Genomic DNA, 24375 nt, shown 5'->3' on the forward strand with positions numbered 1-24375 from the left:
ACAGAAGGAAAAGCACAAGTGTAACTAATAACATTAATGATGGAAGTGTTTAAATAAGCCAGGCCAGTGAGCCAACATGCATAGACACACCTGAATGGAATACTAACATTAATGTTATTAATTACACCTGTGCATTTTCTGCCATGACATAACATTTTTGCTGTGATGATGGATTATTCAACGACTGGTGCTGGTTTGACTGCTGTTGAGCTGGTTCGCTGCAAAAGGTTGGTGTTGAATGCCAAATTAATTGATGTTTTAACCTATGTTGAAGTTATGCGTTATTCAAAGTTTCATAGCAAAGTCTATTCCACAAAAACAAATGAAAGAAATGCCATGTGGGAAAATGTATTATAGGACAGAAGCTAAGCTAGCTTGAACTGGAGTTGTACTTTCTTTGCTAGTGGTCATATCTTGTCTTTATCACATAAGTCATGGCAATATAGCTCGTGTAATACTGAAAAGGGTATTTTTAAATTGTCTTTGTTTGATTTTTGATTCATTTAAACGTGGCAGAGTGCGTTTTTTCCATAGACTGTAACTACAGGGTTTTTTTTTATTTTTTATTTTTTCCACTTAGCTCCGCGCTCTTATGTCCTCTTGAACGGTAGGAAGTTTAAGTTTTGCTCTCCGACCTGACTGGAAGTCAGACATGCCTACCAGTTTAAAGTCTGGCTAACAAATTAATTAATGTATCTATTTATTTGTTTAAACCTTGCCTTATAGACTTAAATGAATTCGGAAACATAACCGAAGCCTCAAACGACGGCGGAAATAAAGGGAGGATTTCTCTCTCGCCTCTTTGCTTGTCTTCGCTTCTGCTCGCCTCTCTTCCCCCAACACGCGGAGAAAAAAACTCCCATAATGCCTTGTTCAACATGGCTGCGTCCTGGTGTCGGCGTGTGTGTAAACAGTTGTAGCATCAGCTAAGTGAAGAAACAAAGTGTAGTTTTCATGAATCGCTTTAATCGCGTACCAGTCTTTGAATTTCAAACTGCCTTTCATCAAACATCGACGCAAAGATGAAGATCAAGTCGAAGTCTTCGTATCACAAATCAGAGAACACCTTCAGGGTGAGAGTCCACAATATACTGCACCATGATGCTGATAGAGTAGCAGGGATAAAGCTTTATAGACACAAATCATTTCTTAGGTGTAGTACCGATTTGTTAATCATATGCAAGTAGAGGAATTCACTGATAACAGGGAAGATTGTTTAATAATTTATTGGAAAGATGGCATTTAAGCTGTAATCAGTAGCAGAATATAAACTCCTCTAATTCCTCTTTCAGTTTCTCACTTTTGCTGAAAGACTTGCCAATGTCAACATCGATGTCATCCATCGTATTGACAGGACTGGATCTTATGCTGAGGTGTGTACAGCCAGTGATCATGGCACCTTCATTTTTAATCACATTTATTCAGTAAATTCTCATGATTTTATGTTTGGTAATAACGGTACTTTTTTTTCTCTCTATGCAGGAAGTAGAAACATACTTTTCTGAAGGACTCACAAAATGGAGAGACCTCAACTTGACAGAGCATTTCAGTACGTAAACAATATAAGAAATACCACATCATTAGCCATAGTGACATGTTAGGAACAAAAATATCTTAACCTTGTTACTCATTACCCTAAGAAAAGATGTTGTGTTATTGCAGCTAATGCAAAACTGACGCCTTTCCTCCACAGCAACGTTTTTGAAAGAGGTATCCAACAAGAGCCAGTCATTCAACATGCTGGTTTTCCATCAGAAGTCAATAGTGGAGAGTTTGAAAACACACCTGGCTGTCAACAACAGTCTGGCCTACCAACCACTTCTGGAGTAAGTGTTTCGCATGCGATTTGCGGATTTACCAGAAGAATGAATTGTTCAAATGCCAAGAAGTGTTTTTTTTTTTTTTTGCTTTAAAACCAACACTACTAATTAAACTTTGCATGGCATTGACTCCAGTTATGTCTCTCCTCTTCTCCTCTTCTCCTCTCCTCCTACCCCCAGCCTGGTGGTTCAGCTGGCCAGAGACCTGCAGACTGACTTCTACCCTCACTTCCCTGACTTCTTCATTCTCATCACCTCACTGCTGGACACAAAGGACACAGAGGTCCTAGAGTGGGCTTTCACCTGCCTGTCCTACCTCTACAAGTACCTGTGGAAGCTCATGGTGAAGGACATGACCAACATCTACAGGTGAGAAACCAGTTGGAGTCAGATGTTTTACTGGTGAATATGTTTTCCACTGTACTGGGTGTTGAATGGCATTTTTTCCCCATCTGCTGTACAGATGAAATATGAACCCTCTGTCTGGAAACGTGGACAATTTAAAAATATATCCTGATCACATTTGGAAAGTAAAAGATGTGTTATTTACAGTCCTGTTTTGTTTTTTGTTTTTTTGTTTATAACTTGTTTTTAATTACCTATCTAATTGGGTTAGGTCAATGGTTTGTGTTCTGTGACATACACAAAAAAAGAGAAGTGTTATTAGCAATCAGACTGCATACGGGTCACATTTTGGTTGACATTAATGCATCTTTCCACCTCAGTTTGTACAGCACACTTTTGGAACACAAGAAGGAACACATCCGCAAGTTTGCAGCAGAGAGCTTCTCTTTTTTGATGAGAAAGGTGGGGGACTTGCCTGCAATCACACACGAAACATGAATTCACTTTTTCCTTCTTTGTGACTTTTTATTGTCGGCAACTGTTAGGATGGATTTAATTTTAAAAAAGAAAAGAAAAAAAGTGGATTAAATATTGGCCTGTAGGGTTTTTGAGTGGAGTGGTTTTTCGTGTTAAAAATATTTCAGTTTTCAGTTTTGTATTAAATATTTTTTATATTTCTGTGTATTCAGTGGTCATCGGTGATAAATTCATTACCCCCCCCCCCCCCCCCCCCCCACAGGTTCCAGATCTCGATGCCGTGCTGACTCATGTGTTCTCAGACCTGCAGCAGCATCCTGATAAGGCAGAAGGAGCAGGTCAGCTGCTGTTTGAGATGTGCAAAGGAGTCAGAAACATGTTCCACTCCTGTGCTGCAAATGTGAGTTATTGTTTTTTTGGGGGTTTTTTTCCAAAAAGAGCTTTCATTATACGTACACTAAATGATGGTTCTATGCAGAATACCTGCTGCATATTGTACAAGGTTTTAATTTAATTCAGTACCCTCTTTGCTTTGCTGGTAGCAGCCTCAGAAACCCAGTTATTGGTGAGGTTATAGAGATTTGTTGCTTCTAGGATTCAATGTAATGGGGTCTGCTGTGCTAAAAGAGCAGTCTTTTATTCAAAAAATTTAGAGCATCATAATGTGGTAATATGGTAACAGTAGACTGATGCGATCCTGGTTCATCTTCATTTTCTGTTTCTTTGCACCTTTCTCTCCAGGCTCTCCCTGTGGCTCTGCGGAAGCTTGGTCCCACAACCAACCCAGGAATCTCACTGCCTTGGGACACTGTCAGGGACGCTCTGGATCACATGGCTCAGGCTGCAGCCAATCACGTTGACAGAGAACACGTCCTGATTTTATGGGAGTCCCTACAGGTAAGGCAGGACGGTTAGAATATTAAGTGCAAATTTAGATGAATACCACTGACCATTATTCAGGTTTCCGCTGTCATGACAGTGCTGAAACAATCAATCTGTGTCCCTTCATTTCAGGCACTGTCTGTGTCATGAGTTAAAGTACTTTCTCCACTCTCCAAGTTCACTGTTAAACTTTGTGCCTGGTGTCTGTGTCACTATGTGCAGGTCAGTGTGGTGGAGGTCCTTGATGTAATGGAAGCAAAGGGAGAGGAGGCAGACCAGGCAACAGAGCAGTTGGAGAGGCTGCTGTTTGTTCTCCATACCCTTGTGTCCCACAGAGACGGAGCCAAGATCACCAAGCCGGAGGCCATCTGCCAGGTAAGAGGAGGAAATGATTTGTGAGATTGTTACATATTCAAAATCCTTATTTCCCCCGTAAAGCCAATCATGTAGCTTATTCCTTTGGACTGTATGTTTTCATCATCTTATTCTCTCATGCCTGCAGATGGTGTTGCGGCTGATTAAGAGCTCCGCTCTGTCAACTCCTTGTTCACGCCTGCTTCTCCAGATCATCTCCTCTCTGCTCCTCGGGGAGAACATCAGCCTGCCAAAATCACTCATCCAGGAGACGGTTCAAAAGGTGATGAGAAAAAAAGTTCACACCTTCATGTTTTAGAGTCAATAAGTATGTGTGTGTTTACACCTTCTTTTCTGACTCTGTCTTCTTCAACAGGTCTTTAGCAGCACAGTGGGACAAGACTTGATCCTAGAGTTCACCAAGGAGATGTTCACCATGAAAGAGTTTGAGCAGGTGAGTCGTCACTAGAGTGATATATTCAGTATTTTCCTCTTTCTCTGGCTCTGCCTGTGCCTCCCTAACATCTTTCTTCTCCCCTCTCCTCTAGCTCTTCCTCCCCAGCCTACTGCGCTTCACAGCTGGGTTGTTCAGTTGTGGAGATGCCCTGTCTCGCCACTGTGGCCTGGAGGTGCTGGTCAGCCTGATCTTTGCTAAAGCCCCGCCCCCGACAGACGCCTCCATGGCCTTTGAAACCTACCCACTGCTCTTCACTGGACAGACCACAGGGTGAGATACTTCAGTACACCTCAAATATTCACGTCTAATTAGGTCATAAATTGAATCCTAGTTAACTTAAGACCTGAAAGGTCTTTGGTTGTCTGAGTCATGCACATATATTTATTTTATTTTTTCCATGAGATGAATGTGTTTATCTCCTCCAGAGTGTTCAGCTGTAAGGAGGCAGGTCAGGTCAGCAGTACGACATCAGAGCAGCCAGTGCCAGAGCTGGTGCTGTCTCTCATCAGACTTCCTGGGGACCAGAACCAGTCCATCAGTGACCTGTCGCTGCCTTGGTCCGCCCTGATGCTGCTGCCACATGTCAGGTAAGAGACACATACACACACACACACACACACACACACAAAAAAAACACATGTATGAATGTACTGCCACACCTGTGGGCTCCTGGTTACAGAGTTTCTGTTTTTTAGAGATGTATTTCAGGCAGGTAGAGTCAGGGAAGTTCATACATTCTTTGAGTGAAATCACGTTGTAAGCACAACATATTCTCCAGCTTGTATCACAGTATTACTTGATACTTTAGAGTTTGTTTGTTTTTTTTCATATCAGCTGTAAATTTAATAATGTTTGCCTCCATATTAAAATATGTAAAGCAAAAAGAAATGAAGCAGCAGCCCTGACTGTTGCTGTAACTTTAGCCTTCTCGCTTCCTTCTCCTCACACTCGCTTGCATACATGGATTGCTGAGAGGTCTTACTGATGTCCATTTCCATCCATTTTCTACCGCTAACCCTTTAGTAGGGTCGCGGGGGGGCTGGGGCCTATCCCAGCATCTTTTCGGGGAAGAGGCGGGGTACGCCCTGGACAGGTCGCCAGTCCATCGCAGGGCAAATACATAGAGACAGACAACCATTCACACTGGTCTTACTGATGTCTCATATTTATATAACATTTACTGTTTTTAATTTTCCAGACCTCTGGCTCCAGCCAGTGTTGTTCCTGCTGTGTGTGCTCTCTTAAATCACCTCCTGTGTGAGATTGACACAGAGAAATTGGGGAAAGGTTTGTGACAACTTTGTTTTTATTTTCATGTTTGGAAAGTGTGTGATTAATTAGGGTTGAAGTGATTAGCATTTAATCAACAAAATATATCTGAGGATTTTGATAACTAATTTATCTTGTATTATTAGGAACCTGATTTTATTGTCTAAATAATTAATAAAAGTATTAAGAATAGATGAATCTATTAAAAAATAAATAATCAGCTGCAGCTCAATAATTTTTACACTTTACAAGAGCCAAAAAAGATTAAATGATGCTACTGATTGTTTGAATGAACTCCGGTTATGATTCTTTGACTTGAAATAATCACAAACATCAGGCTTTTGAGAACTTCACCCATAAACAAATAAATCTGTTTCTCTTTGGAGTCTACTCAAACAAGATTTTGAATGGTGCATCAGGTTTTGCTGTTCTTAAGACTGACTTACGCCCTGCCCTCCTGTCACTGTTCCTCCACCCTCCAGCTGGTCTGTTTGTAGCAAGACAGGCCCTGAGCTGCCTCCTCAGTCTGGATGGGTCTGCTCAGCTTCTTTCACTGTTTCCTGTGGAAAAGATCACTTCAATCATAAGGTGTGTTTTGCACAGCATCCCTGTCCATGTGTGTCCAAGTCCTCTATCATCGAACTAAACAATGAAACACTTTAACTTCTATTCAAGGGTTTCCTTTTTTAAATCTAATTTCTTATCATTATTATTTTTATTACTATTACAGGAAGTTTCCCACAGACCTGTCTGCCTTGCTGCTAGGAGACCTCTACTATACCCGCCTGTCGCTCAGCGGTGTTTCAGAGCATCTATCCCACAGTGCACTGATGGAGCTCTACCAGATTGTGCACGCCAACCTCTCGTCCAACATCTCTAAGGTTTGTCTCCTGTCACAATAAAGGCAAATTAGATCCCTTGAGATTTAGGAAAGTAACCTACACACAGTTACTGCTTTTCCATTTCATATTCTCAAGATTAACTTTGTGTGTTTTAAAAAGAAAATAAATCCAGAATATCTGAAAAAAATATGAATAGTGTAAAGGCGCTATTAAGATATTTATTTACATTTATTTCCTTCAGTTTTATTAGTTCTTTTCTCTTTCAGATTCGCCTCCTGACTCTGAGGATTCTCTCTCAGTTTGAGGCAGAGCTTCCTCCACAGGCTGAGGTACAGCTGTCAGTTGAGATTCTCAATAAACTACACCAAACAATAATTGTCTTTTGTGTACTTACCTGTGTGAGTGTCTTCCTTCTGTCCAGGGTGAGGAGAGTGTGGAGGTACAGCCGGTGTTTGCAGTTTGCCTGCAGGCAGAGCTTGTGCCGGCTTCAGTGCAGGACTATAGAGAGAAGCTGCTGCACCTCCGGAAGCTGAGACACGACCTGGTGCAGCGCAGCCTGCCACAGGGGCCCCCCGGCACCTTCCAACAGGTACACAGAGAATGTCAATCATGGGCAAAAGTTACAGCAGAGGTTTAAATGGTTGGTTGATCAAACCTAATGACTCAATGTAAGTTAACCAGGAATTTTGAAATTCACTTTCCAGCCGACACACCAACGTATAATAAGACCTCCGTACTCATTACTCGATTATTAAAATGGTTGCAGAACTAATTTTCTGTTGAAAAACCATTCAATTAATAAACCAAATGTTTAAAGCTCTAATAGTTTTTTTTTGTTTTTTTTTTTTTGTTTTTTTTTTATTCATTTAAATAGTAAAGACATGACACCTGAAAACATCCTGGTTCCCCTTCTTTTCTTTCAGGTGCCTCTGCGTTACCTCATCGCAATGTTGTTCGTCAACTTCAGGCCACTGTGGGACGCAGTCATTGAGCTTCTTGTGTGAGTATAAAAGAATCCAGCCACAATAGATTCAGCTGAAATTAATATTAACATGATGTTTTGATTTATTGAGACATTTGGTTTTTTTGTCAGTTGTGTGATTACACAAAGTATAAGAATTTCATATAAAGTGAAAATTTCTAACCATGCACAGCACCATGGGTTGTTGGCATTTTACCATAAGCTTTAAACACATTTATTTTACAGAACTATGTCTGAATTGGCCGAATACATTTTACAAATATTAAATATGCACAAACTGGTTTCTTTCCTCCTCACAGGAGCCATGCCAGAGGGATGGACAACAAGGACTTCTGGGCAGTCTACCATGAACATCTGGAGATGGTGGCAGGGCTGGCTGGTAAGGCTGCCTTCTGGGCTTCTGGGTTCTGGTCCAACTTATTGCCATGAATTGAATTTTAGATACTAAGACATTGATTTGGTGATTGGTATTTAGCAAAAATTGCCTTGAACAAAGAGAAATACAGTATGCAATCGAAATGTGAGGGGGAAAAAATAAATCCTCTCTGCCTATTGTAGAAAAGGAACTGCGGGAGGATGATGATGATAGTAATGAAGAGGAAGAGTCCAATCGTCAGAGTGAGCTGGGGTGTGACGTCATTGAAAGTGGGGACGTTGGGGTGCTGTTCCTAGAGCAGCTGAAGTTGACCTGTGACCCTAATGAGAGGACGGACTTCCCCAACTTCCGCAGCCTGCTGTGGCGTGCAATGGCCCAGTATCCTGACAGAGTGGAACCACGCAGCCGAGAACTTAGTCCTCTACTGCTCAGGTTCATCAGGTAATTTTTTTTTTTTTTTTACAGAGCGTATAATTAGGGAGAATGTTTGCCTGATATAGCTTTAAAAAAATAACAAACAGGAATTGTGGGAGGTCCTGACGGTTTTTGTCTTTGTTGTCAGGAATGAGTTTTATCCTGCTGACCTGCTGGTAGCCCCCACTCAGGACCTGAGGAAGAGGAATGATGCTGCCCTAGAGGAGTCTGGGATGGCTGTGGAGGAAGAGGAGAGAGAGGAAGAGGAGCAGGATGTGGAGGAGAGGGGCAGACAGCAGAGGAAGGCACCTCCAAGGAGAGCTGCTGCTAAGTAAGACTTAAGTTACCCACTGAGTGCTAACTGCTCAGCACCAAAGTTAGTGGCTAACATTCGCTGGTTAACACAACAGAGCAATTCCTTCATTCATTCATTGCATTCATCAGGTGGACAGAAACATAACTCCGCTAATGTTGCTTTGCTGGATGTTTGAATAGGCAACGGTTTGCTAACACGTTAGCTATATTCGCTGCCAAATACATCCTCCAAAACCAACGTCTACATCAGGTTACTGATACTCAATGTTTGAATTTGTGAAGACTTTGTAGGATTTTCAAGGATCAGAGAATGAATGGACTGAAAGCAACTTATAAACTGAACCATCTGACTCTTTTCTTACAAAGATAAACCTAAACCATCAGAATAATTTGACTGATGATCTAGTCACAATAAAACCTTCAACATGTAATGACCATTGTACCTGTATTGGTGTTACATTTTAACAGGATTGTGCTCTCTATTATGGCAATTGTTGGTTGTGTTAAGTTTTATGGGATTTCTTTTTCCTCCCATAGACAGCTGATTGCACATCTGAAAGTTTTTGCCAAGTTCACCAACCCTCGTGCTCTTTACCTGGAGGGCAGTCTCAGTGAGCTCTATAACCAGGTAATACTAATACTTCTAATGCATCTGCAGTTGGCGTTAAACCAAACCAATTAAAAGCTGCTTATTGCTGGAACATGACAGTGTATTTTCTCTTGAATGTTTTTTTTTTTTTTCGGTTTTCATAACAAGGAATGGGGAGTTTGGGTCGATTTGGACTTTTTCAGTTAGTAGTAGTAGTAGTAGGTTGAGTAGCTCCTCAGGCATCAAACCACCAGTGTGATGTATTTCTCTCTGTCTGTTTTCAGTTGCTCTGCCATCAGGACCAGCAGATTCAGCGAGTGGCGCTGGAATGTATTCTTGCATACAAAGACCCCAACATAGTACCATACAAGTGAGATAACTACCTTCATCACATTATGAGATGGCAAACAGGAAAACGAATGTACAGTAACATTTCTGTCCAACAGTCTCCCAGTTTGTCCCTCTTCCTCAATGGGATCATTGTGAGCTTCTTTGAAAAGTTATGGCTCTCGTCACCAACCCTCTATGGTTACAGACGGAGGAATGTTAACCTCCACTTCAGTGCTGACTCTGCCTGACATTATACCCTCCACTAGCTGTTAGCAAGTTATCCACTTACCGCACTTCCAGCCTACCTGCAGACAGATGTGTGGATCCGGGGAAGTTTTACATTACAGATGTCTGTATGTGTGGTTCTTTGTTCAGCATCAAGCTGTTACACTGACCTGGTTTCTGGACAGTGCTTCTTATTGTTTTGTTTATTAATCACATATAAAATTGTTATGAGACTTTATTATTGACAAATGGGAATTTCTTTAACCTAAGTTTGAGTGTGTGCTCTGCTAGTAAGTCTTTGAACAAAATGTTGAACCCACTATAAGCAACCGATGCAAGCCCCAGTGATGCTGCTCTGTGTCCTGATGTTTTAACCTCTTTTTGTGTGTGTGTGTTTGTTCAGGGAGAATCTTGAGAGGCTACTGGAAGACAAAAACTTCAAAGAGGAGATTGTCCATTTCAACATTTCTGAGGAGACGGGAGTGGTTGATGCTTCACACAGAGGCAGACTGATCCCAGTGCTTATGAGGTACTGTACCTGTATGTGTGTTGCAAAGTATGTTTAAAATGCTTATTCACTCTCTTCCAAAAGTTAGATGAGAAGATTGATATCACGTGTCATTAAACGATTTCTTTGTACCTGTGGACAGTGTCAGGCTGTTTCTAGTCCCCTGGCTGTAGCTTCATATTTAGCATATATGACAGACATGAGAGTGTCCAACTATTCCTTGAACTTGCAAATGATCACTTTGCTCATTTTGGGAGTCATTTATTGAACTACAAAACAACACCCATAGCTTACATATTAGCCCAAAAACACACAAAGACAGTTGATAGTTCAATTTCATCATTTTTATTTGCTAGAAAGCAGGTAGAAGTGTTTACAAAAGAGGAGTGTGCTTTTACACACACTCTGTCCCCAGCCAGTCTGGCTCCCACACTTGAATTGTTTATCTTTTTTTTTAATATAAATATTGGTTCTATTTCATTCATTCTGTCGTTTACAAGGAATCAGTCTTTTCCCTCTGCTGCTGCTGCTTGTTGCCAACATTTTCTACCACTTTAGAAAGCTTCAGAAATGGGCCAAGGTGGTCTCAACAGTGCTCACGTTATATACTACCTCATTCTCAATTACACTGACAAAAATACAAGAGGACATTTTTATTATTTTCCTTTTTCTGATTATAATGTGGGGCAGCTTTATCACAAGTATCTATAGTTTGATATTCTCTCACCAGCTTGTTTTTGCTGTTCATGTTACAGGATCCTGTTTGGGCGTCTGCGCAGTAAAGCAGGCAGTAAGTTTCAGGGGAAAGCCGCCTCCGCGTCCCGGTCCTCCATCATTCTGCGTTTCCTGGCAGGTTGCCAGGCTGAGGAGCTAGGAATGTTCATCGACTTGCTGCTGGAGCCCGTCTGCCATCACAGCCAAGGTAGAAAATAAAAGATTTCCTCAGTCACAAAACATTTTCCACCACACAAAAACACATTATAAGAAGCTACAGGAAACGCCCTACCTTTTAGAAAGAAAAATGGATTCTCTACTGCAGTTTAGATTTTTAGTTGAGTTTCAACCCCAATCATCATAAATGAAGTTTGTTTTTCATGTGGTTGTCTCATTAAGATTCTGTGTTCTCTGAAAATTCTCTGTTTACAACTAAAAGTGTGTCTGAGTTTGTATTTCTTTCTGAGCTCTGTTTGACTTGTGTATCGAATCCACAGAAAAGGATAATTAACATGTTTTTTTCATTATTAATCTATAAATGTAATGTAGTCTAAAAAAAAACTCTAATATTTGGCAGTTAACATTTCAAAGGTGCTCGATTATACATAATAAAAAATGTATTATTTGGGGTTTAAGCTGGTAAAGCAAAAAAGCATTTAAAAAACATTCACTTGTGCTCTGGTAACCTGTGACATGAGGGGCACATTCTTTATTTTTGCTATTTTATGAACCTATAAATACATTTTATAGGCGTTATATAAATTGTTTCTTCCAGCCACTGGCAGCAGTCTACAGGAAGTATCAATTGTGTATCATACTGTTTGCAGCTCAGTGCACAGGAGCTACACAAGAAAACAAGTCTCTCTTGAACCAAACAATTTCCTGAGACTCAGACATGAAAAAACAGCATTTAAACATTAGAAGTTCCTTCGTTGATCTTTTCGTGTGCCATGTCCTCAGGTTCCTGTCTGGCAGCAGTGGAGAGGGCAGTTGCTGAGACAGACGTGGGCGCTATCCTGCCACTGGGCCGTCAGCACGGCCTGCTGAACATCATCAATGTGGTGATCCAGAAGCTGGGGCATCTCATCCACATCTACCTGCCTAAAGTGCTGCAGATCCTGCTGTGTGTCACCGCCTCTGTGTCCAGTGTCCTGGACAGCAGGGACCAGGTAACCAGAATGAGGATTGATTGTGATTTCAGTGTTTGTTTCCTGAATTCTTTCTTATACTGTATAAATTACAGTCAGCAAGATGACTTGAGAGCATCCTAAAAATACCAAATTCAGATGGTTGAAGCTGTTCAGATGAAGTTGCTGTGTCATTTTAAGTATTCTTACTTACAGTGTAAGGAGATCGTTTCTTCAGGGAATCAACAACTGTGCTTTATAAGTCACTTAAAAGGGAACATATCTAAAAAAAAATCCTCTGAGTGCTTCTCAGTGCTGTATTCTGTCTTTTTTGTTTGTAGCTGAGGGCAGGTTGCATCAGTCCTCTGAAGAACCTAAGGCGACTCGGCATCCTGAGGATTCAGGACTTTTTTGACGGCTTTGACTCCTACAGCTTCAGCCCAGACGAGCTGGATGCTGTCTTCCAGGCTGTAGTTTGGCCTCAGGTACATAATGCATACAACTTCTGTTCCTGTTTTTTTTTCTGAGGTTCTACTGTGTTAGTTGTCTTTCTCCAGAGAGTTCTGGTTCACCTACAAGTTTAAGTTTCTTCTTTTTTTTTTTTTTTTTTTTTTTTTTTTTTTTTTTTTTTTCTTGTGTGTGCAGGTGTGTCGTCTCCCCACAGAGAGCCCCTACTCCCCGACACCTCTGCTGAAACTCATTCATGTGTGGTGCAAAAATGCCAGGTCAGTCTGTGGCTTCTTCCCATAATACCATCTGTTCCTCATCCTTTCATCACATTAACCAGCATATAGAGTCTTTCATCCAGAGTGAGTTCAATAAAGATGTATATTCTTTGTCTCAGGTACTTCCCCCTTCTGGCCAAACACAGACCAGACCATTCAGAGTGTGATGTCCTCCTAAATGTCTTTGCCCTCCTATCTGCAAAGAAGGCTTCCCCAGTGACCATCGCTATGGTAATGGACATAGCGGAGTCTCTAGCAACGACAGAAGACTTTGTTGCCTCAGAGACAGAGACAGGGTTGAGCGTCAACAGCAGTGTTTTCCCGCAGCCTGGGGAGGGCGCTCTTGTCACTGCAGGTTAGCAGATTGTTTTCCTCAAAATACAATCTGAATGTAGTTTTCCCTGTTTTATCCTAATTGTATATCTCTTCTTAATCCGATGCCGGCCACTGTTAGATATTTGTGTTGTTGTGCTTTTCTAGATTCATTAACTCAGGGCTCCAGGCTGCTGCTTCCCCACATCTCCACTCTGCTGCACTACCTGAGCGGAGTCGTACGCAACACTGACAGGCTCAAGAAGAAGAAGTTCAGAGCGCAGGTGGCAAAGGAACTCAACATCCTCTCCAAGTGAGTTCACTGTGAACTGACTGGTTAGATTTGAGGAAATACAGTACAGATCACATTCATTCATTTTTTTTCTCTGCTTTATTATATCCAAGATGTTCTCTCTTTGAAACATCAGGTGTTTGCAGTTTGCTTCGTCTCATTAAACTTTTTTTATTTTTTTTATTTGTCGCCTTCTGTCGGCCAGGGTCAGTCGATTTGTGAGCGACAAGGAGCAGAGCTCAGTGCTCATCAGCCTGTTGCTACCCTACCTCCAGAAAGGCAACAACCCTCAAGTAAGACTAACAAATTATTGTGTGCTCTATGACAGCTCCAATGAGACTGATTTCATAGTTAAGTTTTAATGTAAAATTAAGAGCTTTCTGCCTGAACTGAGCCTCCAAGGTTGTGTGTACCATCTCTGACTATCTCTATGAATTAAAGCTTAAAGATATGGATGTTTAATGTTAGGGTCTGTATTCAATTCAAGGGAAAATTTGCCAAATTACAAGTTCTTATAACAGATTGTATGTATTCATGCTACCAGTTATTTAGCTCAGTTTGTTTGTTTCAGGAGACAGAAATTGACATCCTGGCCACCATACAAAACCTGCTGCGGCAGTGTGTGCAGCCGTCTGCATTCCTGCGCCCTCTCAGCAAACTCTTCTCCATCATCCACAACAAGCTACCCCGGCAGGCCCTCACCAGCGTCTTCCAGGTCCGACAGAAAACAAAATATTGTGATTACACGAACACAGTAATTGAGATTCAAGATTGTTGGTATCACCATTACATATTGCATTCAACTGTTTGAATCTCACTTCTGGTATGTCCTCTAAGTATTTATGCATATATGTAGCCTATGCATTTATATATAGTAAAGTAGAGTGATATGGATCCTCTGTAGATGTTTCCTCTCCATTTTTGACCTTTTTTTTTTTTTTTTTAACACTAATCCCTCTTTAAGCTGTGATGAGGGGTCAAAAATTGAGTCATTTAAATGGGTCACAAGACAAAAAGGTTTGGAATTATTGAACTGGCCTGATGTTACAAAATTTTTGTATATGCTGAATATTACTAGTAGAGGATGACTGAATTGGTGCAGATGTATGTCTATGCTATTGATATCAAGCCCAGACTTGACTAGAATGATAGAGAGAAGATTTGCATTTGGCATTTATTTGTGGTTGTAGTTCTAAATAATGATTCCTCTCAATAAAACTAAGAGAATCTTTAAATTAACCTTCCTTACTCTTAATCTGTCTGCTGCTCTGATTTCAGACTCTGTCAGATCTGGAGCCTTCACTCGCATATATCACTGATTTGGCAGCAAAGGTAAGATCATCTATTACACTTACATGATGTTTTATTATTTACACTTTAATCTCTGTGGTCAGATTCACCTGCTCCACATTACTACAGTCAGTAATGGCAACCATACTGTTTCCTGCTCGTCCTCTCCAGCTCAACGCATTCGACAGTCGACACTTGGATGAGATCTACTTTGATGTGCGTCTGACGGCTTTCCAAGAGGCTACCAGGCGGGTCAAAGACATGCAGACTCTGGACCTGGACTACATCACCACCATCATACACAACTGTTTCCACACCTTTGAGGTCAGCAGATATGATACAGAAATACTGTCTAATCTAATAGCTGTAACATAAGAAGATTTTCATTAATTGTCCCTCCTTTGGTGCAGATTGGTGACATGTCGTTGGCAGACAACGCCACCTTGTGTCTCTCTGCAGTGATTGTCCAGCTGGCAGCGGTCGGACCTGGAGAACAGATCTACAAGGACATTGTGCAACACACCATCTTGGATGCTGTACACAAGGGGCTTCGCAGCAAGACAGAGGTACACACACACACTTCCTCCTATTTTCTGAACACACTAGCTATATCAAATAAGAAACCACTATACACACTTATGAAGATGTATGTTTAAAATGTGGTCTCTTCCTCTACTAACCCCCTTCACTCTACCAGAGTGTGCAGCATGATTACACCACTGTGCTCGCCTGCCTGGTGAAGATCTTTCCCTCCAGAAAAGAGTTCAGAGACCTGGTGCAGCTCACAGACTACAACGATCCCGAGTCTGACTTCTTTGAGCACATGAAGCACATTCAGGTGAGAAAGAACCCATAAAAACTCACTCCTCTTACTTATTTCCCCTGTTATCTGACTGTTGTACAGGTAGGACCACAAAGACTAACACATTCCTCTGTTTAGATCCACCGTCGTGGTCGCGCACTGAGGAAGTTGGCAAAGCAGCTGACCGAGGGCACGGTGGTCATGACGTCTCGTTCCCTGCAGAATTACATAATGCCGTACGCCATGACGGCCCTGCTAGATGAAAAGATGCTCAAGGTGACTTATCTACACTCAACCTTTCATAAAGGATACAATTTCATTTTCAAATGCAACGTAATGAAATTCGATTTTGAGAGAGAACTTTTTCAAACCTGTGCATGGAAACTAAAAATGCTTCTTCTCCCATGCTGCAGCATGAGAATATGACGTCAGCATCGGTGGAGGTGGTGGGTGCAGTGTGTCGACGGCTGACCTGGTCCAAGTACCTCTACTACCTGAAACACTTCGTCCACATCCTGCAGACTGCGCAGGCTGAGCAGAAACTGGCTGTCAGGTAGGGCTCTCCTCAAGCTTGTGTGCTTTTAAATCGTTTTTTTGACCATTGGATTGCTTTTTATATTCTTGTCTTTTTACCTTTTTAATGCCCTTTGGTCCTTCCATTTTAATTCATGATACTTAAAGCGTTTCATAAAAGTGTTTCCTCTTCTTTTCTCCTCCCTCCCTAAATCCAGTTTGCTAGTCACAGTCCTGGATGCTTTCCATTTTGACCACCACACCCTCAGCAGAGAAATGGAGGCAGCTAAGGCCAGAGAAGGTGAATGACTAATTAGAACTGTTCTGTGTCCACTCATATTTGTTCTCTGTATAAAACTTGATAAATAAAACAACACATTTTTGACAAGCTGGGAGCGTCACAGTCAATGCAGATGACGGGGATGAAGGTGCAGCTGACGAATCAGATGCAAGCGATGATGAGGAGGCAATGGAGATTGAAAAAAAGACTGCTCCATCTGATGTTCCCATGGAAACGGTCAACAATGATGGAGAAAAGGATGGTGTCTCAGAGGAAGTGGCCACTACTAAAGTCAAGCGACCAGTGGCTCCTAAACCTGTTGTGGCGGCCAGCGGGCTGCCACAGAGCAAAGAGGAGCTGGAGTCTCTGATCAGCGCCATCCACCAGACTGTTAAAGACAGCGTGCTTCCACGCTTACACAAGTGTCTCACAGCAAAGGTACAACACTGCACACACAAGTGACACATGACATCTATTGTAAAAACCCTAAACAGCAGTGGAATAGTGAAAGTATTTCTGTGTGTGTCTTTTAGGTGAAGCGTGACGAGGAGCACAAGGCGGTGAAGTCAAAGGATGTGAAGGATGAGGAGGTGGCGAGGGTACCAATAGCCTTTGCCATGGTTAAACTGATGCAGACTCTGCCTCCACACATCATGGAGGCCAACCTGCCTGGGTATGCTGCTATGTGCACTTGCATGTGTTTGAGTGTGTTGCTGGTGAATGTCTTTAAACATATGGAGAAAGAAAAATCTCTAGATCAGAAGTAAAACATTTTTGCTGTCATCCAGGATCCAAATACACATGAATCATGTGTGGCATCCTCAGATTAGGGGACAATTAAGATTTTGTAATATGGTTAGGATAAGAATATGACATTTCATTGATGATGTATATGCTATATGATATTCCGTATGATTTTCTCCACCGTTAAATATTTGTGTGTGCGTGTGTGGATGTTATCCAGGATACTGATCAAGGTGTGTGTGCTGCTGAGGAACCGTTTCCAGGAGATACGTGACGTAGCAAGAGGAACGCTGGTGAAGATCATTGAGACACTGGGGTGCAGATACCTGCGGTACCTGCTCAAAGAGATGCAGAGCGTCCTGGTCAAGGGCTACCAGGCAAGAGGACACACGCGCACACACAGATATAGTAAATAGCAAAGAAGAACACACACAAACCCGTCTGTGTCTGGTCGAACATACAGATGTATGGAACGACAGCTTTACGTGCAGTATTGTCATTTAACAAAATAATATCTCAGTGCATACACTTTAATAGAAGGTGGATTTTTGTAGATGGTGGGTCATCACCCTTTTTGTGAAGAGACATGTTTGTATTGTCTCTGAACTGTTTCTGCCCCTCCCCCATCCAGGTCCATGTGCTAACATTTACAGTGTACCAGCTGCTGTCTGTCCTCAGGCCAACCCTAAAGAGTGGTGACCTGGACCTGTGCATGAACATGCTCATCGATGTAAGAACTTCACTCCATATTACTATGTTGACTCCCATTTGTCAGATGTTGAGGATGGATTAGCCATTAAAACCCCTGATTAACATGTGTCACAGGTAGATTCATTTATATTGATCTTAATCCTTTATTATCCCTCTTCTCTGTTCAATATTGGTCAGATCTTCAACAATGAGCTGTTCGGGGCCGTGGCTGAGGAGAAGGAGGTGAAGGGGATCGTCTCCAAGCTGATGGAGGCTCGACACAGTAAGAGCATGGATTCCTACGAGCTGCTGGCCCAGTTCTGCAGCAGGGAGAGCATCACCAAGCTCATACTGCCACTGAAGGAGGTGAGGGAGTGATTTAATTTAAATAGGTTTCTGCATGTGTTCAATGCAGTGATTGCATAAATGGGTCTTCAAGTGCATGTTTTGTCTTGTCTAAGGAGCACAGAGAAATTCCATTTTATCCATGAACAAAATTATGTTGAAAAACCAAGTATTATCATCCCGTCAGATACTGGAGACTTCATCCAGTCTGAAGGTGTGTAACCGAGTGGGTGCCGTGCTGCGGCGACTGGTCCTGGGTCTGCTTGTCAACGGGGGCATGACTCCTCAGGATATTTTGCTGCTGAGCCATGGCCTGGTCAGCCAGAGTTTGCCGCTGCTCACCAAGCGAGACCGGTACACACACACACACACACACACACACACACACACACACACACACACACACAGTTCAGTTCAGACTGAAGTATAGTAAATCACTTTAATGCTTATTTGCATTCAATATTTATGACACTGTATCTGTTTGTAATTCTAGAGAGAAAGCGTCAGCACGGCCTCCCCCTGACCCCAGGCTGCCCCCTCCCAGCTGCCTGCTCCTGCCTCCTACCCCGAAGAGAGGGGGTCAGAAAGCTCCCGTCAGCTGCCGAACCAACATGCACATCCTGGTGGACGCTGGCCTCAAGGTACACATCACTCAAACTTGTCTTCAGTCATCTTATACGATGTTTGTATTAGCATCAGTTTGTTGCAATGTACTGTTTCTAATACTACTTTACTCTGAAGTTTTTTTTGTCCTGATATAGTAACAGAAGCATAATGTTCCACATAGTTCACTAATGTGAACGTATCATATCACAGAAAAAGCATTCTTTGTACTTCTCTAACAATATGCGTAACATTTTCTGCATTGTCTTATCCTAAATATTGTGCATTACAGGAGAAGGAAGGATTGCCTTGTGATTGTTTTGTGAGTCTAAAAGAATTAAACAGAAGCACAAGTGTTTGTCATCATATGAATCCATCTGTTCCTCAGCTGCTCCACCTGAGTCTGAAGAAATCCAAAGTGACATCATCTGAGGCCTCAGCTCTAGAGATGCTGGACCCTTTCGTAAGGCTGCTACTCAACTGCCTCGACTCAATGCACGTCAAGGTACGAGCATTTGATGTTTACATATCACCCCAACTATGAGCATTAGTTGATCAAACAAATTCTGGTCTCTCAAATTAGATGACGGAGATAATAACTTGCCCTCTTCTTCTGTCTCCTTCCTCTCAGGTGATCACAGAGGCTCTGGTGGCATTCACCTGGCTGTTCAAGTTCCCTCTCCCAGCAGTGGAGCAGAACGCCGACCAGCTGACCAAGCAACTCTTTGTTCTGCTGAAGGATTACTCCAAGGCCGGAGCCGCCCGCGGGGAGAACTACCACCTGGTTCAGAACTGCTTCAAGGTAACACAAGGAATATATATATGTGTGTGTGTGTGTGTGTGTGTGTGTGTGTGTGTGTGTGTGTGTGTGAATGTGTGTATGTATGTATGTATGTATGCAAACAAAACACAACAAATAGTTTTATTGTTGTTTTGTTTCATCAGGGCCCCCAGGATTGGTAAAACCTCAAAAACAAAAAAATGAAGATAAAAATGCATTGATTTATAATGTTGTCTCCTTCCTGTCTTTGTTTGTCTCGCAGGCCATCACCATACTGGTAAAGAACGTCAAAAGCAACAACATCTCTGAGACGCAGCTGCAGGTGTTGTTGGGATATGCTGAGGAGGACATCTACGATCAGTCACGCCAAGCCACTGCCTTCGGCCTGCTGAAGGTAACCAAGTGTTTTTAGGGCTGTAAACTTTATGTACAGGACAAATCAGAAGATCAAAATTGTAAAAGACAAATTGTTTAATTTTTTTTAAATATATTTTTGTGTCCATCTGTCTCCCTCAGGCAATTCTGTCTAGGAAACTTGTAGTTCCAGAGATGGAGGAGGTGATGAAGAAAGTTGCCAAGCTGTCGGTCACCGGCAGCAACGCTATGATCAGAATACACTGTCGACAGGTACTAAAACACACAACAGCTTCATTTCTCCACTCTGCTGCGTAATGTCTAATAAAGAGACTCTAGTCTTCAGTTCAGGCAGAAAGTAAACAGTATTTGTGTTGTGCAGATCTATCTGAAGTACCTGCTGGACTACCCACTGGGGAGGAAGCTGAGAGGGCACCTGGACTTTGTGGTGGCGCAGCTGCACTATGAGCATGACACAGGCAGAGAGTCTGTGCTGGAGATGCTGGCATACATCTTCCAGACTTTCCCTCAGGTGAGTAAATTCACCTCAACTGGACTGCATTATATTGTCAGGTGTTTTCACCTACATATATGGAAACACACACATATCATCCATATGTCCATAATCTACTCTTACTTTGGGCGTAATTCACATCAGTAGCTTTAACATAAGAACCAACATATAGTATTTTACCAATGATGACTTTTGACTTCACATATGATCTCAACAAAACTGCATTATGTTTTTGTTTGTTCAGAACCTGCTGTTAAAGCACAGCGGTCTGTTCTTTGCCCCGCTGGCCCTGGTCGTGGTCAACGACGACTCGGCACGCTGTAAAAAAATGGCCGCCATGGCTATCAAGGCCCTGCTGACGCAGCTGGACTTAAATCACCAGAACACCTTGTACGCCTTCGTCAACACCTGGCTCAATGCAGAAAAGGTAACACATACAATGCAAATGCATGTAAAACGTCTAGGAAATTTTTTTTTTTGACAAAAGTGAATTAAATCAGCAGCTTTTTTGGAACTTCCACTTAATATAATTCTCAGTAAGATCTCTGACTTTTCCCTCCTTCCTAGGCCAGCCTTCGCCGTCTCGGTGCCCAGATTTGTGGTCTGTTCGTGGAAGTGGAAGAGGATAATTTTGCCCGACGACTGGACGACCTGCTGCCTCTGCTGGAGAGAGAGATCAACCCCGACAACTATGAAGATGTAAATGTCAACACATTCACACCATCTCTGGCCACAGGTTTTGAAACATGAGGAATAGAAAGCATCTCTGTGACTCTGTCTTTCAGATTGAAGAGGAGCAGGATGAGAAAGGAGCAGACAGGCTGTTGTTCAGTTATTTGACTCTCATCACCAAACTCAGCAAGCACTGTGGCCTGCTGGAGCTCAGCAAGCATGACGACACACTCTTTCGTATCTGGGGTAAAGGCCCAACACACACAACTGCTCTTCTCTTATATATGCAGCCAAATTCCACATACACTGAGTCAGTTTTCTTCCAATACACCTGCAGGTCACATTGAAGCCCACCTGCGGTACCCTCATTGCTGGGTGTGGCTGACTGCCTCGCAACTCTTTGGCCAGCTGTTTGCAGCCCACCAAGCAGAACAGCTGCTCAATGTTTGGAGAGGAGAGGATGGAGACACTTCATCCCAGTCAGTAGCCACTGCCTTCATCACCAGCAACCTGGACAAGAAGGTGAGGCAAAGGACCACTCTTTTGCACTTTCTGCATCTTATTCGTATTGTTTGAATACATTTTTCTTCTTGTTTCCCTCCTTCTCTGACCTAGATGAGAGAGTTGGCGTTATCGTTCTGCAATCAGCTGCAATCCAAGTTCCTGGACACAGCATCAGGAGAGCAGGTGCATAGACTCCACCAAAACACACCCATCATACTGTGTCTCAAACATATTTCAACAAATTTCACAGATTAGATTGAGTGAAGAACATGTTATGCTCCGTCCCCAGGTGATCAAGAACCTGCTGTTCGTCGGCAAGGTGATCTACCTCATTTCCCCCGAGTCTGATGTCACTCCCCCTCAGGATGTGGTGACAGAGGAGGAGGAGCAGAGGGAGAATGGAGATGAAGAGGAGGGACATGGAGAGGAAGAGAAGGAAGAAGAGGAGGAGGATGAAGATGACAAGGATGATAGACCTCCCTCCCTTCTGTGGTTGATGAACAAGCTGTCTCTGATGGCCAAGAGAGAGGCAGCGCACACTCCCAAAGTTCCCCTAAAGGTAACCATAGAAACTAGGGGTCACGTGTCCTGTTCTCTGGTTGATGATAGCTAAGTATCCTGTTATTCAGTTACTAGGTATAAACTTAACAATAGAACATTATCTGACATTTGGACTCCCATCTTATTACTGCAGCCTTTAAGAGCTGAGTATAAATACATCTACTCTATCTGTAGCCTTGCATGGTTGTATTGTGTGTTGGCCCAGTGAATTTAATTTAGTATGTTGTACTGTGGTCTTTACTGTACTTAAAAGCATTGACTATTTATATTTTAGACTTTTAAAAAACAGCTCAGTGCATGACAGCAGAAAAATAAATCTCTTAATTAGTTTAATTTGACAGGGCAGGGTGTCAGGATGGTTCAGCTCATTGAAAATGCATATTTAAATAATTTTATGCAAACATTTTCTAGTAGATGTGACAAATGTAAACTACCATGGAAGACACTGAAGTCATGTATATTTTCATGTCCATCATTTATAACATAAACATAACAGTATTGACACCTTAAAGACCACAGCCTGTGTCTCTGGTGGGTGTGGTCAGAGATGTAACAAGTGTGCTGTGTGGCACCTGTAACATCACCTGATGCACTCTGCATTTATTTCCCTGCTTGGTGTTGAACATGTCAATTAAATAAAACAGATGCTGAACAAAGTGCTTCATAGAGAAATTAAATAATGACAACAAAAACAAATAGGTAAATAGTGATGGTAAATGTTTGGTCACATTTTAACTGGGGATGTAAGTAAGGTCTGGAAGTAGAATATGGACTGTGGAGATTTGAGAAGCAAGCTGGTGCTGATCCATGCAGTGCTTTAAAAACAAGTACAAGAAAATTTAAATCATTTCTGCATTTCACTGGTAATGAGTGAAGTGAGGTCAGTACAGGGGAAATGTGGTCTCTAATCTTGATGCCAGTGAGAAATCTTGCTGATCTAATCTAGCTGATGGCTGATGTCCTTATACAGACAGTTATGGTAGTCAAGAGGTGATATAATAAACAAGATGTTGCTAATGTAGAAATGTATCTAATTATTTGCTTATGTGCTTCACTTGTTTTTAAGGGGAAATGTAGGATATGAAATGGTAATGGATAATGTTTTCTTTAGAATATAAAGAAAATGTATCAACATTTAAAATGGTCAGTCTTTCAGTGTCTGAACTGTAATTTTATTTTAGCTCCCTCCACTTTCTCCAACAGAGAACTTGTGTGTTTAAGTTCCTGGGAGCAATAGCCATGGACCTGGGGAAGGAAAGGCTTGGCCCCTATCTGACCACCATCATCACTCCTCTGTACAGAGAGCTGGACAGCACCTATGCAGACCAAGGTATCAGCTCCCACATCTTCAAAAAAAAACTAAAAATCCTCACACACATACACTCTTTGTCCAGGGTCCAGCTTGTCACATGAGAAAATGGCTGAAAAATGAAATCATCCTCAAACTTTACTCCATCGCTGTCTCTACTCAGACCCCACACTGAAGAACCTGGCGCAGGAGCTGATCGAGCTGCTGAAGAGACAAGTGGGGCTAGAGAAGTTCTCATTGGCCTTCTCCGCTGTCCAGAAGGAGTTCTCACAGAGGCGAGCAGCACGTAAACGACACAGGGCCATGCAGGTATGATGTAGGCAAAACACAATGAATGGGCACAACATTATCCTTGGCAGCCACCTTACATTTGTCCTCCTCTTCTCCAGGCGGTAGCTAACCCAGATATCGCTGCCAAGAAGAAACTCAAGAAACACAAGAACAAAATCGAAGCCAAGAAGAGGAAGATTGAGTTCCTACGGCCCGGATATAAAGCCAAGAAGCATCGCAGCCATGCACTCAAAGACCTGGCCATGGTGCAGTGAGCCATGTGGGTGGCTGCATCTCTTTATCAAGGACACTTGGTGGGGATCAACGCTGGCCAGGTGAGCAGGCAGGCGTTAACTGTTCATCCTCAGACACTTATGGGCTAACGGGCTGCAGACTCTGTAAGTCTCACCTCAAGATGTTACATAATGACTTTCACTATTGTAATTAATGTCAGTTGACAAAGAAAACATTGGATTGGGCCAAGAAAGACAGATGTTTCTTGCTGAATATGTGAAGAACAAGCAAGGTTGTAAAAGACATCCAACCTCCTTGTGTGTGTGTGTGTGTAAAAGAATTAGAAATGACAGGATGTCTCTGTATCACTAATGAAATTGCTTCATATGAATTGCAGATCAAAGCTGAAATCTACTTTTTATTTTCCTGTTGTGACCAGTGAGTGTAGAACTGTGCTCACATTTATAATGTATGTTTTGTAATTAAAAAATATCCAACATTTTTACTGATAATTTGTTGTGGTATTTGTGCTCTATTATAATTTTAGAATCAAG

General features: G+C 42.2%; 1 protein-coding gene across 1 annotated transcript; it reads left to right on the plus strand.

Moving 5' to 3' along the window:
• The first annotated feature begins 872 nt into the window (after nt 1–872).
• utp20 (UTP20 small subunit processome component) lies at nt 873–24333 on the plus strand. The gene is made up of 61 exons (XM_023422957.2): nt 873–1073; nt 1293–1373; nt 1483–1549; nt 1694–1826; nt 2001–2189; nt 2546–2627; nt 2905–3042; nt 3384–3539; nt 3747–3899; nt 4027–4161; nt 4255–4332; nt 4427–4605; nt 4761–4922; nt 5534–5622; nt 6087–6192; nt 6335–6485; nt 6713–6775; nt 6868–7035; nt 7370–7446; nt 7728–7807; nt 7987–8245; nt 8367–8549; nt 9071–9161; nt 9407–9492; nt 10081–10206; nt 10941–11107; nt 11860–12068; nt 12368–12511; nt 12672–12751; nt 12871–13106; nt 13232–13376; nt 13561–13648; nt 13927–14070; nt 14634–14687; nt 14817–14969; nt 15056–15211; nt 15343–15483; nt 15586–15723; nt 15861–16000; nt 16179–16261; nt 16350–16678; nt 16774–16913; nt 17205–17361; nt 17616–17714; nt 17873–18040; nt 18207–18373; nt 18513–18660; nt 19011–19127; nt 19254–19424; nt 19666–19797; nt 19920–20030; nt 20140–20289; nt 20516–20698; nt 20839–20970; nt 21057–21189; nt 21281–21465; nt 21559–21630; nt 21737–22006; nt 23212–23338; nt 23481–23626; nt 23707–24333. The coding sequence occupies exons 1-61, from the start codon at nt 1023–1025 to the stop codon at nt 23860–23862; spliced, it is 8454 nt and encodes a 2817-aa protein (XP_023278725.1). The 5' UTR covers nt 873–1022; the 3' UTR covers nt 23863–24333.
• The last annotated feature ends 42 nt before the right edge of the window (nt 24334–24375 follow it).

Source organism: Seriola lalandi, unplaced genomic scaffold, assembly GCF_002814215.2.
Source record: "Seriola lalandi dorsalis isolate HSWRI2012SDOR001 ecotype SW California unplaced genomic scaffold, Sedor1 jcf7180002054688, whole genome shotgun sequence".
NCBI classification, from domain to species: domain Eukaryota; kingdom Metazoa; phylum Chordata; class Actinopteri; order Carangiformes; family Carangidae; genus Seriola; species Seriola lalandi.

What these genes read in the sequence shown, in the direction of transcription:
- utp20 (XM_023422957.2), top strand. Translation starts at nt 1,023, where the DNA reads ATGAAGATCAAGTCGAAGTCTTCGTATCACAAATCAGAGAACACCTTC. An exon ending in TCACTGATTTGGCAGCAAAG is followed by an intron (nt 14,688 to 14,816) that starts GTAAGATCATCT and finishes CGTCCTCTCCAG; the next exon opens with CTCAACGCATTCGACAGTCG. An exon ending in CTGCTCACCAAGCGAGACCG is followed by an intron (nt 18,374 to 18,512) that starts GTACACACACAC and finishes TTGTAATTCTAG; the next exon opens with AGAGAAAGCGTCAGCACGGC.